Genomic DNA, 16357 nt, shown 5'->3' with positions numbered 1-16357 from the left:
CGCATAAAAATTTACCAAATGGAAAAACGACAATTTTGCCAAAAGTCTCATTTTTCAGTTAGAAGTTTTTGAGCTGGCAAGAGGTGGTTTTTTGGGCGTAGCGCAAATGGTATATCACGCAAAACTACAATGGAAAGACCTTTTTTTTTGCAACTAGAGTCATGTGAATAAAAAAAAAAACAGATGTTGACATACGTTACAACAAGCGAAGAAGAAGAAGAAACATGTCGCGGTATGTGTGGACACACCAGGAAACCCAATCATTTTTTAATTTAGTACGAGATAGAGGGGTAATATATAATAATAATGAATATATCTGTAAATCAACACCATATTTACATTCATCGCCATGTTTATGGAATAACTTCCCGTGTCATCTTGCGATAATAAATAAACAAATCATCGTATTTGTGATTTAATGGAAAAACCGACATTACGCACTTCTGTTTTTTCAACATTTAGTAAATATCAGTAAAGTTTTGGGCAGATGTCCAATGGAAAAGCGACTACTGTAACTGTTGCTGTAACTGTCTTGTAATGTATGTGGAAATTACCAAAAATAGTCACTTGCTCAATAAAGGGTTAAGTCAGCATTGGCTCTTTGAAGATGTCTGGAAAACAAGAAATAAAGAGAAAGCCAGAAAAGACACAGGCAAGTGAAGAAAAAAAAAAACAAAGAAACAGGAGATGTTTGAGAGAAAATTGGAGTTTCTCTGAATAACTACACCCAACCATATTCTTTATCGCGATGCGTGGGTGAAGTGCCAGAGGATTAGAGCGAGTGTGTGACAGCGAGATAGATGAAAACAGAGCGGCAGCCGCTAACGAAGCCGGCAGCGGCAGAGAAGACTGACAGAAGGGTTCACGTGTGATTCACCTCTTTATCGACACACGGTAAAACCACCACAGCAGGTGTTTAGTGTCTGCGCTCACGACGCTACAAAGTGAACAAAGACCTGATTAATATTTATGAAAGAATGAACCACTGTCTGTGATGGTGGACAATGGAGGACGCAGAAACAAGGTGGAATTTTGACTTCAGATCACCATTGTTGTTGTTTTGTTTATTTTATTTTTGCCTTTTTTCTGCAACAATAGTCTGTAAGGTTTGGTTATTACCCCACCCCCGAAGGGGAGGCAAGGGGTATTGTTTTTGGTTCAGTTTGTTTGTTTGTTTATTTGTTTAACACTCTATCAGCAAAAGTATTGGTTGAATTCGTACCAAACTGGGTTTATAGATTGCCAGTGATAAAGAATAGATGTGATTACATTTGGGAAAAGTAGGTCAAAGTGAAAATATTTATGAATTTTTTACATCTTTTTTTTCCCCCATTTACTTATAATGGGTGAAATTTTACATTTCACAAATACCCCCAGGGGTACTTGAAAGAAGCCCAGGGGGTACTTGAAATTTTTGGGAAAAATACATTAAATAAGTCATTATTTACTGAATACAAAATAAATAATGAGAATTAATGCAGAGATATAACACACAATAAATACATTCATATAATAATTTTACTGTCAATTATCTTGTTGGAGCTTTGGTAACATTTTAAGAACATTTCTATTTTATATTATTCAAAATGAGTTTATTTGAGTAGATAAGTAATTTTTTTTTTTTTTTTTTTTTTTTTTTAATGAAAGGTTAATTTATTAATTAATGACCAAGTTATTAATTATTCGTATCAATGAAAGAGGGCACTTTTCAGTTTATACTGTATTTTGTACATAAAATGTACTTTTTTTTTCTCTTTTTTTTTGTAGATATATATGTTACAGTTAAATATTTGTTGTTTGCTTACAAAGTTTTGAAAATATAAACAGACACCTTTGGCACAGGAACAAATTTTGCCTCTGTTTTTTTTTTTTTCAATCAAAAATGCTGAAGTGAGAGTGGGGGGTATATTTCAGAGGATTCTCCACTGTAAAAAGTTTGAGAACCACAGCTTTAGTGCATATAGTGCATTATACGTTTCACCAAACAAAGTAATTTAACATTTAGAGGCAGGTTCTGGTTCAGTCCCAGCAGAGTGTATTTGTTTATCTTCCATTTGCAGTTGGTAGTGGTTCAATCAGTTCTGTGTAACACAAAGTAACATTTCAAAGGGTAAAATAAAAAACACTTTGTCCTATTTCCATCATTTGTTTCCCCTTTTGATGCAAATCTCTGCTTTTTCGTACATGTCAAATTGATTCAGAGTCACTTCAACACCAAACTAAATGTTGCAGAGTGTTTCAGCCAAACTGACATCCCCGCTCTCTCTCTCTGTGTTTCTGGGTTTTTTTAATATATATTTATTTTTTTGTTGTTGTTTTTTGCAGCCATGAAGTCAGACCGTAAGCGTCTCAAGGCGGAGAAGGCAGACCTGGTCAACCAGATGCAGCAGCTTTATGCCACACTGGAGAGCCGCGAGGAGCAGCTCCGTGACTTCATACGCAACTATGAACAGCACAGAAAAGTATGGCAGACATGCTCTGAACGTCCTCAAACACACATCAATGAAGCACTATGAATACAATATAATACAATACAGTAGATCTTTATTGTCATTACTCGCTTTTCCATTGGACATCAGTGTAAAACTTTACCGATATTTACTAAATGTCAAAAAAACAGAAGTGCGTAATGTTGTTTTTTCTACTAAATCACAAATGTGATGATTTATTTATTATATTTATTTATTATCGTGAGATGACACGAGAAGTCATTCCATAAACATGACGACAGACATAAATATCATGTCAATTTACAGATAAATTCATTATTATTATATATTACCCCTCTATCTCGTACTAAATTAAAAAATGATCAGGTTTCCTGGTGTGTCCACACATACTGCGACATGTTTTTGGAAACTCTTCTTTGCTTGTTGTAATGTCCGTCAACATCCTTTTTTTTTTGTTTGTTTAATCACACAAGTCTAGTTGTGGAAAAAGGTCTTTCCATTACAGTTTTGCGTGATACACCAATTGCGCTACGCCTGAAAAACCACCTCTTGCCAGTGCAAAAAAATATAATCGAAAAACAAGCGTTTTGGAGAAATTGTCAGTTTTACCATGAGGGAAATTTTTATGCACTAGTTATATTCATGCAGTTTGAGAGTCAATGGAAAAGCAACTACTGTCACAGGAACAATGAAAATCACTTTAGCTGTTCTGTTCTATTTAGCAGTAAAAACACTTAGTGCAAAAAGGATCAAAATATCACATAAATACTAAAGAAAATATAGACATGTACAAAAGCTCCAGAATAAAATATTAAATACACATATGCTACTAAACTACTACTGGAACTACTGAAATATACAATAATAATAATAATAGTAATAGGGTATTAACCATTTACAGAGCACTCATTGAAATACTCTGAAATTCAAAATTCCATCCTTAGTGTTATTATTAGAGGGCATATCAAGACTTTATTACTTTTTTTGAATTTATCTCTTTTTTTTATTGTTATGTAGAAAATCAAGGTCAATGAAGTGACTATATTTGGTTCCTTGCCCATAAGTGACAAAAAATGTTTATACCCCAGAAACATATTTAACCTTCCTCTTGTGTTAGCTTTGTGTTACCATCTCTTCCATTAACAGGTTGGTTTTCACCCATGTCTTAAATCTGCTGTAAAATGCACTAAAAACAATTATCCATCATCCAATTTGTTTCTCTTCTCTTGGTTACCTTGTTAGGCTTTCTTATCCATGAAAATACTAGTTTTAATATTTTTGGTGTGAGCCTCTGGGCCTTTTTTTGTCCGTATACCCCTCCATGTGCACTCTATTAGTCACCACCTCTATACTGAACTGACCTCACATGTATGGTCATGTGTGGACATGCCTGTCTGTGCTTGTTTTGTTTTTGTGCAGGTATACTGGATAACAAAAAAAAATGAGAATCCCCAAAAGCTCACAATTGGGAGAGGAGCTGGCTGTCAGTGTGTTGGCTGACAGTGCACTTAGGATTTCAGTTTTGGCTCTAATTATTGCTTTATAATCTTATTTTTAGAACAGGGTTGAAACAGACCCAAACAACATGAAGGTCATAGTTTCAACCAAGAACATTTTCATAATTTAGTGGGAATTTTTTTTTTCTTCTTTTTTTTTATGTATTATTTTGTTGAAATAGAGGTTCCTGACAAAGTCAAAAACCCTTGATGCAATAAATAAATTTTATGTGGTTCATTTGTGCATTTAAAACCTAAAATGAGTAGGTGCCGACCCTAACACAAGAGGAGGGTTAAAAAAAAAAAATACAAGAAAAACTCATGTAATGTGAAAGATACGTGTATTTTAGAACATTAGACCAACATGCATGCTGATCCAGACCCCTGTCCACATCCACATGATTCCTTTGAACATCATTCCTTAGATTAGTACCATTACTTCATGGTACCGAACAAAGCAGGTCCACTCTCTGTTCATGCAGAGGTGGACCTTACAGACCCTGGAGACCACATTAGACCTGAGATTGTTGACTCACTGTCTTGTAATGTGTGTGAAAATGACCAAAAATAGTCACTTGCCCGATAAAGGGTTAAAGCAGCATTGGCTCTTAGATGATATCTGGAAAACAGAAAAGATAAATCAAGAGAAGGAGAGAAAAGAGGCAGGTGAGGGAAGAATAAAATCAGAAATAGGAGATGTTTTAGAGAAAATTGGAGTTTCTCTGAATAACTACACCCAACCATATTCTTTGTCATATGTTTTTGAGTCACTGTAATTGTTGCTGTCACTATCTTGTAATTTATGTGGAAATGACCAAAAATAGTCACTTACCCGATAAAGGGTTAAGATATCCTGTGACTAGTTTTGCATTTCCAGACGTATCTTCATTAGCACTGAGCCAGTGTTGGCATCATCCACTGTCATTCTGGAATACAATTAACATTTATCTGGGTTGTTTGGCTAGTTCTGCAAAATAGTGTCAGGAGAGAAGCCGTTTTGGTAGAAAATGTACACGACGAAGCACGCCATAGTATTAAAAAGAGTTAGTAAGTAAGTAAGTAAATTTTATTTATAGAGCACTTTTCACAGACAGAGTCACAAAGTGCTTTACCAGTTCAAATCAGAATCAAATTAAGTTTACAGAGACCCAACAGAATCCTTCAGGAGCAAACACTTGTGATTGGTGACAGTGGCGAGGAAAAACTTCCCTTTAACGGGCAGAAACCTCGAGCAGACCCAGACTCCTGAAGGATGGCTGTCTGCCATGACCAGTTGGGGTTAAAGAGAGAGAGTAAAGGAGGAGAAAAGAGGGAGCGATAGAGATATAAAGAGACTGGGGGGGGGACACATGGAGTACTTTATGATGAATGCATAGAGTGTAATCAGTCTGTAGTGGTCCTGGGTCAGGTGGGAGACTAAAAAGCCTTTTTGAACAGGAGGGTTTTGAGGTGTTTCTTAAAGCTCTCTACAGAGTCCATGGACCGTAGGTGTAGAGGCAGGTCATTCCATAGACGTGGTGCCACAGCTTTAAAAGACCTGTCACTGTGTGTGCTAAAACAGGTGCGTGGAACCATCAGCAGGTGCTGTCCTGAAGACCTCAAGCTACGAGTCGAGCTGTAGGGCTGGATCAGGGAAGCAATGTATGCAGGGGCCTGGCCATGTAGGGCCCGGAAAGTTAGCACAAGAATTTTGAAATGAAGACAATATAGAACAGGGAGCCAGTGGAGAGATTTAAGGATGGGAGTGATGTGGGTTCTCCTGTTTGTGCGAGTCAGGAGCCTGGCAGCAGAGTTCTGGACAAACTGTAGACGGGCCAGCTCCTTCTTGTTTAAGCATGTAAACAGGCTGTTGCAGTAGTCTAAGCGAGAAGACACAAAAGCGTGAACGATCATCTCGAGCTCATTTATGGACACCATAGATCTGAGTTTGGAGATGTTGCGTAGGTGGAAGAAACAGTTTTTAACTAGGTGTTTGGAGTAGAATTCTAAAGACATGTCCTGGTCAAAGATGACACCCAGATTCCTCAGTTTTGTCTTTACCGAGGAACTCAGGTCTCCAAGGTGATGTTTGATCCCTGGGATTGCACTGTCCGGGGCAATAATGAGGGTCTCTGTTTTGCTGGAGTTCAGCTGGAGGCTGTTATCATTTAGCCACTGCTTCAGCTCTGACAAGCAGTTGATTAAGGAACTCAGTTTGTGGGGCTCAGAGGAGTTAAAGGAGCAGTATATCTGGATGTCATCCGCGAATAGATGATAGGAGACATCACTATACTGTCGGATAATGTGGCCAAGCGGGAGGACATAGAGTAAGAATAGCGCTGGTCCCAGGACAGAGCCTTGGGGCACACCACACAGTAGATCCGCTGAGTCAGATTGGAAGTTGTTTATTGACACAGTGAAGCTTCTGCCGGTCAGGTAAGAGGAGAACCAGTCTAGCACATGACCTGACATCCCTACCAGGTCCCTCAGTCTCTCAATCATTATGGTATGGTCCACTGTGTCAAAGGCCGAGGAGAGATCTAGCAGGACCAAGACCGTGGATTTCCCGGAGTCGGCCGCCATCAGGATGTCACTAGACACTTTTAATTGTGTGGTTTCTGTTGAGTGGCATTGTCTACAAAACGTTGAGTACAAAAAAAACAGCACATTGAAAAAAAAGTGTATATTTGTCAAAACTTGCCTTTTTTTATGGTGTAGTTGCCGCTCAGAGGTTGTTGTTCTTTCATGCGAGGGGGACTTTCAGTGTGAAAATACACAAATATTGGAAGGGCGATATGTGTGGACACACGAGGAAACCCAATCATTTTTTAATTTAGTAGAAGATTGAGGGGAATCAAAACAACAGATTTATGTTCCTCGCCATGTTTATGGAATGACTTCTCGTCACATCAACAAACAAATCATCGCATGTGTGATTGAATGGAAAAACCAACATCACGCACTTTTGTTTTTTTTGACATTTCGTAAATATCGGTAAAGTTTTGCACAGATGTCCAATGGAAAAGCCACTACGGACAAACGGGAATATGTGACTACCAGCTAAAATGTACATAAATCAAGGTGAAGTTTATTTATATAGCGCTGTCATGTCTCGTCAGATTTGTTAATTATGTTAATGTTTCGTGTTTCATGTCTCGTCTTTGGTCTTCAGTGTTTTGTCTTTGTTTGATTTATCACTTTATGTTAAGTTAGAATCGTTCACATTTGGTCCTGTCTTGCATTTCCTGTTTTATTTTGTTACACATCTCTTCCCTCTCATTTCAGACCCTGACTTCCTCCCTTTGTGTGTTTTTCCACCAGTGTGATTGTTAGCCCCACCCCTAATTGTTGTCACCTGTGTTCCCCCTACCTCATGTATAAATAGTCCTGTCTCCTTTTGTCTTGTGCTAGTTCGTCTGATTCCGTCATGGTGTTTTATGTCAAGCTGCCTACCAGGTTTTTCCATGTTTATCAGTTTTATGTTTCAAGTTTTTCTGTAAGGAGTTTTTCATAGAGATTTGTTTGTAATTTTTTTTATATCCTCCTTGTGAGCACTTTTTGTTGATCACTTTTTATTATTAAAATACTTTTGTTAAAATCTTAAGTTTTTGAGAGTTGTGCATTTGAGTCCTCCATTTCATATGTCAAGGAGCTCTAACAAGCACATTTACAACAACGCAAAGTGCTCTACAAGGATGTAGGTAAAAATAAAAGACATAGTAAAACTAATGAAAATATACAGAATATCTATATTAATGGAAGGCGCCGGGTCTGGTCTGACCTAACCTAGTATACTGACTGAGAGGTAGAATGAGAGGACAAATGTAGAACTTAAATGTAAGGCACAACTGGTGTTTTGTTTTTGGTTTTTTTGGGGGGGTTTTTTGTTGTTTTGTTTTATTTATTTTAGTTTGTTTGCTGGTGTTTGTTGGTGTTTGCCTTAAGTGCATATTTGAAAACCAGACAGTGGATGATGTTTATGTCTTCTATTTTGTGACGATGGCATACAGGGGTTGGACAAAATAATGGAAACACCTTAAAAACTCAACAAAATATAATTTAATATGGTGTAGGTCCGCCTTTTGCGGCAATTACAGCCTCAATTCTCCGAGGTATTGATTCATACAACTTGTGAATTGTTTCCAAAGGAATTTTAAGCCATTCTTCAGTTAGAATACCCTCCAACTCTTTTAGAGACGATGGCGGTGGAAATCGACGTCTTACTTGAATCTCTAAAACTGACCATAAATGCTCAATAATGTTGAGGTCTGGGGACTGTGCCAGCCATACGAGATGCTCAACTTCATTAGAATGTTCCTCATGCCATTCTTTAACAATATTAGCTGTATGGATTGGGGCATTATCATCTTGAGGTGAAGGTGTTTCCATTATTTTGTCCAACCCCTGTATGTTGTACTGTCTGTCAAAATATCAATTAAAAAAAAAAAAAAGAAAATATACAGAATAAATGATGCTAAATGTAAGCTACAGGAATTAACAATGTGGTAAAAAACTAGTAATGAATATAATGGGAATAAACATGAACAGCTGAAATCAGTAGGATTATAAATAAACCTTGGATCTGTCTCCTGGGTATTAATGAGGTCAGCTTAAAGTATCGTTGAAACACATTCCAAGTATGTGCGCGATGCCAGAAAGTAAGGTGAGCCAAGTCCGTGAGCAGGTACGACGACTGCCACCGATTAGAACTAATCCATAAACGAGTTAGCGTTCTGTGAATAAACCAACAGGGCTCAGGTATCAAACACATTCGGTGCAGATTTCAGCTCCGGACCCATTCGTGATACTCAAGTCTGCAGATGCCTGCCTTCGGAGGCATTTTGGATCCGTGGACAAACCCATCAGGATCTCTGTGTGTTCTAGGAGAGCGAGGATGCGGTGAAGGCGCTGGCCAAGGAGAAGGATATGTTGGAGAGGGAGAAGTGGGACCTGCGGCGTCAGACCAAGGAGGCCACGGAGCACACAGGGATGCTGCGATCCCAGCTCGACCTCAAGGAAAACCGCATCAAGGAGCTGGAGGCGGAGCTCGCCATGGTGAGATCAACGCACACACTCTACGGCAATATTCAACGTCATCATATAGTCAGTGTTTTAGGCCATGTTTACATCTAGCCAGGTTTTTATAGAAGCTTATATCCTTCCACACCTCTGTTTTCAGTCCTAGAAGTTTTTATGTACACAAACCCACATAAATACGCTGTAGAGCAGGGCAGGGGTGTCAAACTTACGGCCCATGAGCCAAAACCAGACCCCCAAAAGGTCCAATCCAGTCCTTGGGATGAATTTACCAAGTGTGAAAATTACACAGAACATGTAAAATCTTAACCCTGTAAAGTCTGAACCATTAAATCATTGACAGAAAATTCCAGTTTTTTGAAACTGGACCCTTCTTTGGTCCTTCTGAACTACCCAAAAAACGTTTTTCAAATATCCTTTTCCATGTGTAAGTTTAAATTTCGTATCATATTTGATCCATCAGGTCTCAATGCTCAAATATCATTATTGTTGAACAAACAAAAACATAATAGAACACAAACATGTCTTAAGAATTGGTAATTCCTTTGCAAAATTGCCAAAGTACTTCCTCCTTCCTCATTAATGACAGTCTTGTAGTGTCACTGGAAAGGCCTCTGGTGAATGAATTCCTCCCCCTGGTGGATTATCTGTGTATTACATGTATCTAATTGTATTCATCAAGTTTTTCAAGACAAAAAATATCACACTGATCATGTAGAGGGTTTCAAAACTCATGTATCAAATATGATTGGTTTGGCGTTATAGGGTTAAATACGACATTTTTCATCTCCAGATGCCTGTAAATATTTTATGTATTTATAGATCCACTCCCATCTGTAAATCATAATGCACATGTGTAAATAATAAGCTGAGGTATAATATTGTTAAAATTCACCTATTTTGCTTAACAAGAAAGTTCTAGGTTGTTCATGGTTGTTCAGTTTATTCACATTATGAGTGAAAGGGTAGTTAATATTAACATTTTCACAGTGTCATTGTAATGTTTTTGCACTAAAAACAAAGAGAAAAGTTTTCATTATTTATAGGTCATTTTGGTATTATTTTACTGGTCTGGCCCACTTGAGATCAAATTGGGCTGAATGGGGCGCCTGAAATAAAATGGTTAGGGGTCACATTCAGCCCAATTTGATCTAAACTGGGCTGGACCAGTAAAATATCAGAATAATAGCCTTAAATAATGAAAACTTCAAACTTTTCTCTTTGTTTTAGTGTAAAAAAAAATAACATTAAATCATGAAAATATTTTCATTTACAAATTATCCAAACAAAAAATGAATAACCTGAAAAAACTGAAATTTCTTAAGAAAAATAAGTGCAGTTTTAACAATATTATGCATATACATTTTATTGTTAAAAGATAGTATGTAAATATGAACATTTTTCAGTATTTAATGTTATTTTTTGCACTAAAACAGAGGGAAAAACCTTACGTTCTCATTATTCATAGGCATAATGTAATTTTTTAAAAATGTATTTATTTTTACATTAAACCAAAAAGAATATTTTTAGTCATTATTTATAACTTATTATGTTATTATTTTACTTTTAAATTCATCCCACGGGCCGGATTAGAACCTTCGGCTGGTCAGTTTTGGCCCATGGGCCGTATGTTTGACACCTGTGCCATAGAGTGTATCATGGGGTTTTGGTTAAAAAAACAAAAGTCACACACATGCATTTATTGTGTCAAACTGTAACATTCAGAACCCTAAAACTACATTTCCCCCTGTACACAACCACAGTAACACCTCATAATTGTTGAGGTTGTTTTCTTGCATAAATGTGTAAAAGAAAGTAAAGACTGATGGACTGTCAAAGTCAAGTGTTGCATCTACAGACATTAATAGAAGAAAAGTCGGTATTTCTCACATATGTGCATAAAATGTTGACATGTTTGTATTATTTTGGGTTTACTGCATATAACACTGGTCTACAATTTTTTTTTTTTTTTTTTTTTAGAAATTATCAAATTCAGAGATTAAATGTGCTAAATGTTATGTATTTTAATAAGATTGATTGGAAAACAAATGCCCAAAGTGCTGGTTTGCTGATGTTTTCAAGGTGTATGATAAAATGTTATTACACATATATATTGGTTTATGTACATTTATACAATAGATTTATAAAACTTCCACTGATGGAACCTGTGAAGTGAATGGATTATAGTGTGCAGACAGGTAGCTCTGAGACAAATGCTGCATTTCCACCACATCCCTGGTCCTGGAGAGCTACTATTCTGCATGTTTAAGAGGTTTCCCTCTTCCAACACACCTGACGGTCATTATCAGGCTTCTGCAGAGCTGGATGATAGGCTTTTGAATCAGGTGTGTTGGAAGAGGGGTCCATCTAAAACATGCAAGATAGAGGCTCTCAAGGACCAGGGCACTACATGGTACCAACTCCACTCCACTCCACTCAACTCAGGTACCAGGTACTATTCCTGGAGGCTGTTTCCATTACAGGATACTACCAACTTTAGAGTACCTGGTCATCATAGCAACACTGTGAGCAACTTCATAACCGTGTGCTGTCATCTGCTCTGAGAGTTGCTGATAAACTCGCTTGTTGCGTGTTGCCCCGTCAAACTTAGTTTAGTTTACTTTAGTTTATTTCAGACACAAACACAATACAAAACATAGGGGAAAAAAATAAAACTAAACTAAAATTAAAAAATTGGATAATAGAAAAAGGAAACTCGCGCTGAATTTTTTCATCGGCCATAAAGGTCAGAAATGTCTGAACCTCCTCGACCATCCACAGTTTCGTTTTGCAGGCTGTCATCATGGATGTCTTTAGTCTACTGGTATATTAACTGTCAACTTCCGAATCTGGTTTGTTAAAAATGGCAGGCCACGCATTGGTGACGCAATGACGCAGAGACAACTCTCTGACCAATCAGTGGTCTGCAGTATTTACACGTCACATTTTAGTATCTCTTCACCTGTTTTGGAACCTTGGCCAAGCAGGTACTAAAAAAACAATAGTACCGGATACCAGATTTCAGGTATTTTTACATAATGGAAGCACAAAAAGTCAAGCCGGTACCATGGAGTGGAAACACGGCTAAATATTCCTTCCCTGCACAATTTTGGCCAAAAATAAAATCCCAATTTTTTTCCTTTAAAAACTCGATTTTTGATTTGATTTTTGGGTTAAACTACAGAAGAAAATAGAAGTCTGTTGTTGGCAGGTCGTTTTCATGTGCAACCCGCAATGCAACTCTGGCGCGTAATGATGTTGAAGGTGCTGAAATAAGTTGGTAGTGCTGCAGTCCTTCACAGATCAGGGTGAGTTTGAAGCGAGGAATAGTTTGGTCTTCTTCAAAGCTGTACCAATTCCACACAAACGACTTGCTCTTGCTATTTTTAGCCACAAACTTCTCACTCTCCTTAGTAAACACCATTTTTGTGCTGGTGTGTGGCAAGGTTATAATAGTTTTGGATTTTTCATTATAGTTTAATTGTATTTAGTTTTGACTTTTTTTCTCTAATTCGGTTAGTTTTAATTTGTTTTTAGAGCAGGTTTGCTAGTTTTTATTAGTTTTCTTTTTTTTTTCTAAATGCTTAGTTTTAGTTTAGTTTTAGTTTCGTCATATCTTTTATCTTCTTCGCCGTCGTATTCAAATAAATCCCAGACAGGACTCTGCTGCTTTCTTCCAAACTTTAGTTTCCATGTTTCCAGGTAGGGTGGGGACGAGAAGACGACTCTAAACGACAAGTGACGAACCGTTAAATATCATATGGTGCCAGCAGCTAAAATTGCTTGAGCGAAATAAATCGATTTTGTATCAATCCGACATTGACAAAGGCGAAAACTAAGGGAATTTTAGCCGTAATTTTAATACGTTTTAGTTAGTTTTGTAAGGACACAATACAGTTTCAGTTAATTGTCGATTATTTCTTTTAATTATAGTTTTTATTTATTTCAGTTAATGAAAATGTTTTTTCAATTCTAGTTTTCATCATTTCGTTAGTTTTCGTTAACAATAATAACCTTGGTGTGTGGAGACCAAAGACTGTGGAGTCTGCTCTCACAGTTAGGAGGAGGAGCCAACGGTAGCCTGGAGGTGTACACCCCAGAGACACAAGAGAGATGAAATTCGATTTGATGATTACCCTTTTTTAAACATTGTCCTATTGAAATAATCCGATTTCTGTTTAAAACCAATGCAGCCCCAACGCATTTTCTTGTTAATTCTCAAATTTCACATAGGGATGTAGTGATATGAAAATTTCATATCATGGTTATTGTGACCAAAATTATCACGGTCATCATTATTATCACGGTATTGTTGAAATTGTGCTCAAAATGTTCCAAAAGCACTAATACACACACTGAAATAATTTAACCAAGTTGTATTCTGAAAAATAAATAAATAAATAATAGGCGCAATGTACTTTCTGTTGCAGAAACATTCAAGTATTAACCCTTAGTGGTCTGAGCCTATTTTGGCCGTGTTTCAGTCCTTTTGATTTTGCCTTTATATACTATATAAACAAATGTTTACTATACCCATGTTTGGGATCTTTTTTTTTTTCAGCACAACTTCATTTATATCATCTGCCTATTATTTTTTTCACTTTAACCTACTATATCAACACAAAAGGACAGAAAACACACAAAAAAATATATAAAATCCGATTTGAAAATGTATAGAATTTATTGCATAAATAGCACACAGATGCTTAACGAACCTTTTCAAAGATTTTAAAAGTGTATATTGGTTCCAAATAAAATTGTAATAAATTAAAACTATACTCAAATATTTGACATAAAAGCAGATCTTTACATAGGCATTTTCTCCAGAAAGTGCGGTAACCAAACACAGTTATCATGATAAGTCGAATTTAAACAATAATACTAACCATTGGCAATTTTACCGCGGTTTATCATTATACCGGTAATCGTTACATCCCTAATTTCACATTTTAACCTAAGAAAATCACTTGTAAACTTCAGCCAACCAGCATTTATCACTTGATTTTTCTTTATCGGTGACTCTCACATGTGGCAAAATGTCACTACTTTTATTCTGGAAGCCTTTTTACTTGTAGACCAGTGTACTTAAACACAGAAACATACAGTCTAGCCCTCCGTCATGTCTCCAACCCCCCCAGATGAGTAACTGTGTCAATCAGAGAATGGAGTTCCGGGTGTTTGAGCGGCTTGTGGACAGGGACTCCTCTCCTAGGGTCATGGCGGTAAGATGGGCCCCCAGCCTCAAATGTCAACTCTTTGACCCTCCTGCTCCCTGGAGTTAAAAAAAAAAAAAAAAAAAAACTCTCCTTCTTGTGACCTAATTGTCGTCTTGGAAAGCCAACCCACCCTCCTCTTCCTCAGCTGCACGTTGTTTTTTGACTAACCTCAGCCCCCCCTCAAACCCCCCTTCAACTGATCCCAGTGAATCCTAACACTACAGTAATCCACAAGACTCCCACTGTGATTGAACTGAATGTGTTTTAGCTCTAATAAAGCAACGAAATGCTTGCAAAAAAAAAAAAAAAAATCGTGTTTTAATGATAATACCGAGACTGTGTGATTGTGTTCTGTTTTGCATGTGAAAGACTTTGATTGGTAATGGGTTTGACCAATGGGCGGGGGGCGATGATTGTAATGAAGCTGATTGTACTGGTGTTGATTTGCAGCCTGCCGTCGCTTGGCATGATGACGAGACCGACACAATGACACGTTTGAAGAAAGACATCAAGGATATTCATATTTACTAGAAAAAAAAAACCTGACAAAAACTACACAAACACACACAAAAAAGAATAAAACAAACATCTCCCACAGCTCCGGCGCCCACTGTCGTTCCAGCGAAAAGGGAATGAATTGTTTGAACAGTCAGAAAACGCGCATAAAGGCTTTATTATTCCCTTTTTCGTCCGTAGCGTCTCCCCCTCCTAACTTCCACCCACATGAAGGCAAACACAAGCACCTCCTCTACACTCTCCGTCCATTTTTTTTATTCATTTATTTATTTTTTTTCAGCTGTGAAAGAAACAGTAGCATGAGATTTCACACAACAGAAGAAGAAGACAAAAAATACAGTTGAATTTTTCATGAGACGGCAGCCGTACGAGGGGCTCCGGGGGGGAGAACTCACATTTCCACATGTTCCCAGAGACGTGTAGTCGGATTCTGGATACATGACACGACATGCATTATGTTCACACGTGTACATAAACAAAAACAACAACAGATAAACATGCAAGGCTGTGGGGAGGTAGTGGTCTCAGAGTGGTCACCAGTGTGTACGACATGATCTACAGCAGAAAAACAGAGGAAAATAAGTGTTCTACCTCTGTTCATGGACATTATTAAAGGAAAGGGAATGTGCAACGTCCCTAAGTGCAGTTTGTGTAAAGTATTATTTTCAGATATTTATTTTAAGTCACTGTATTATTGTCGATTAGTTCTGTTTTTTTACTACTTATATCTTATGTCTTTTTACTCTCAATTGTATTTTTTAATCTTTTATGCTTGTACGCTGCACAAGAATTCCTGTCTTAGCTTAGCTTACTTTACCTCACTTTACCTTATGTTATCCTATCTTATCTTACCTTATCTTATCGTGTCTTATCTTAGCTTACCTTGGCTTATCTTATCTTTTCTTATCTTATGTTATCTTTCCTTATCTTACCTTAGCTTATCTTTCCTTATCTTACCTAAGCTTACCTTTGCTTCTCTTAGCTCTGCACAAGAATTCCTATGTACCTGAACAAGTGTACAAATGACAAATAAACCTTACCTTAGCTTAGCTCAGCTTAGCTTAGCCATAAAGATGAAACATAGGTACGATGGGTTGTGCAAGATACAGCCAACATGCGAAAACAAATTTATGGAGGTTGATGATAGTGGTTTTTAAAAGCCAATATAATCACAATTATCTGGATCTCTTTAAGGTTTTTTTGTTTTTTTACTGCTTATATCTAATATCTTTTTGCTCTTGATTATAGCATTTCATCTTTTATGCTTGTACTCTGCACAAGAATTCCTATGTTCCCGAACAAGTGTACAAATGGCAAATAAATGTTATCTTATCTTTTCTTATATTATCTTATCTAAAAAGGTGAAACATGGGTACGATGGGTTGTGCAATATAGAGGCAACATGCAAAAACAAATTAATACAGGTTGATAGTGTTTTTTTAACAGCCAATATAATCACAATTATTTGTAGAAGGAAAAGCAGTTAACTGAATGTTACAACATTGTGACATTGAACATTTATTTTATAGCCTAAAATAGATGACTTTCATTTGATTAAAAACAGGGTGACCCTTAAAATGGACACGAACTGAAAGTAATAAATACCAAATAAATCCAAATTACTGAGCATAAAACTCGATGTAATTAATCAATAAATTTGGGA

At 37.0% G+C, this 16357-nt stretch overlaps 1 protein-coding gene across 2 annotated transcripts in view; it reads left to right on the top strand.

Annotated features, from left to right (window-relative positions):
• kazna (kazrin, periplakin interacting protein a) overlaps nt 1-16357 on the top strand; it is an 814799-nt gene that overhangs the window by 731872 nt on the left and 66570 nt on the right. For both annotated transcript variants that reach the window (XM_030138578.1, XM_030138577.1), the window contains exons 6-8: nt 2326-2462; nt 8810-8980; nt 14101-14184. In XM_030138578.1, coding sequence (XP_029994438.1) covers nt 2326-2462; nt 8810-8980; nt 14101-14184 — 392 coding nt within the window. The remainder of the gene's footprint in view (nt 1-2325; nt 2463-8809; nt 8981-14100; nt 14185-16357) is intronic.

Source organism: Sphaeramia orbicularis, chromosome 7 (genome assembly GCF_902148855.1).
Source record: "Sphaeramia orbicularis chromosome 7, fSphaOr1.1, whole genome shotgun sequence".
Taxonomy (NCBI): domain Eukaryota; kingdom Metazoa; phylum Chordata; class Actinopteri; order Kurtiformes; family Apogonidae; genus Sphaeramia; species Sphaeramia orbicularis.
Note: the sequence above shows the minus strand (reverse complement) of the source record. Positions and strands in the feature narration are given on the sequence as shown.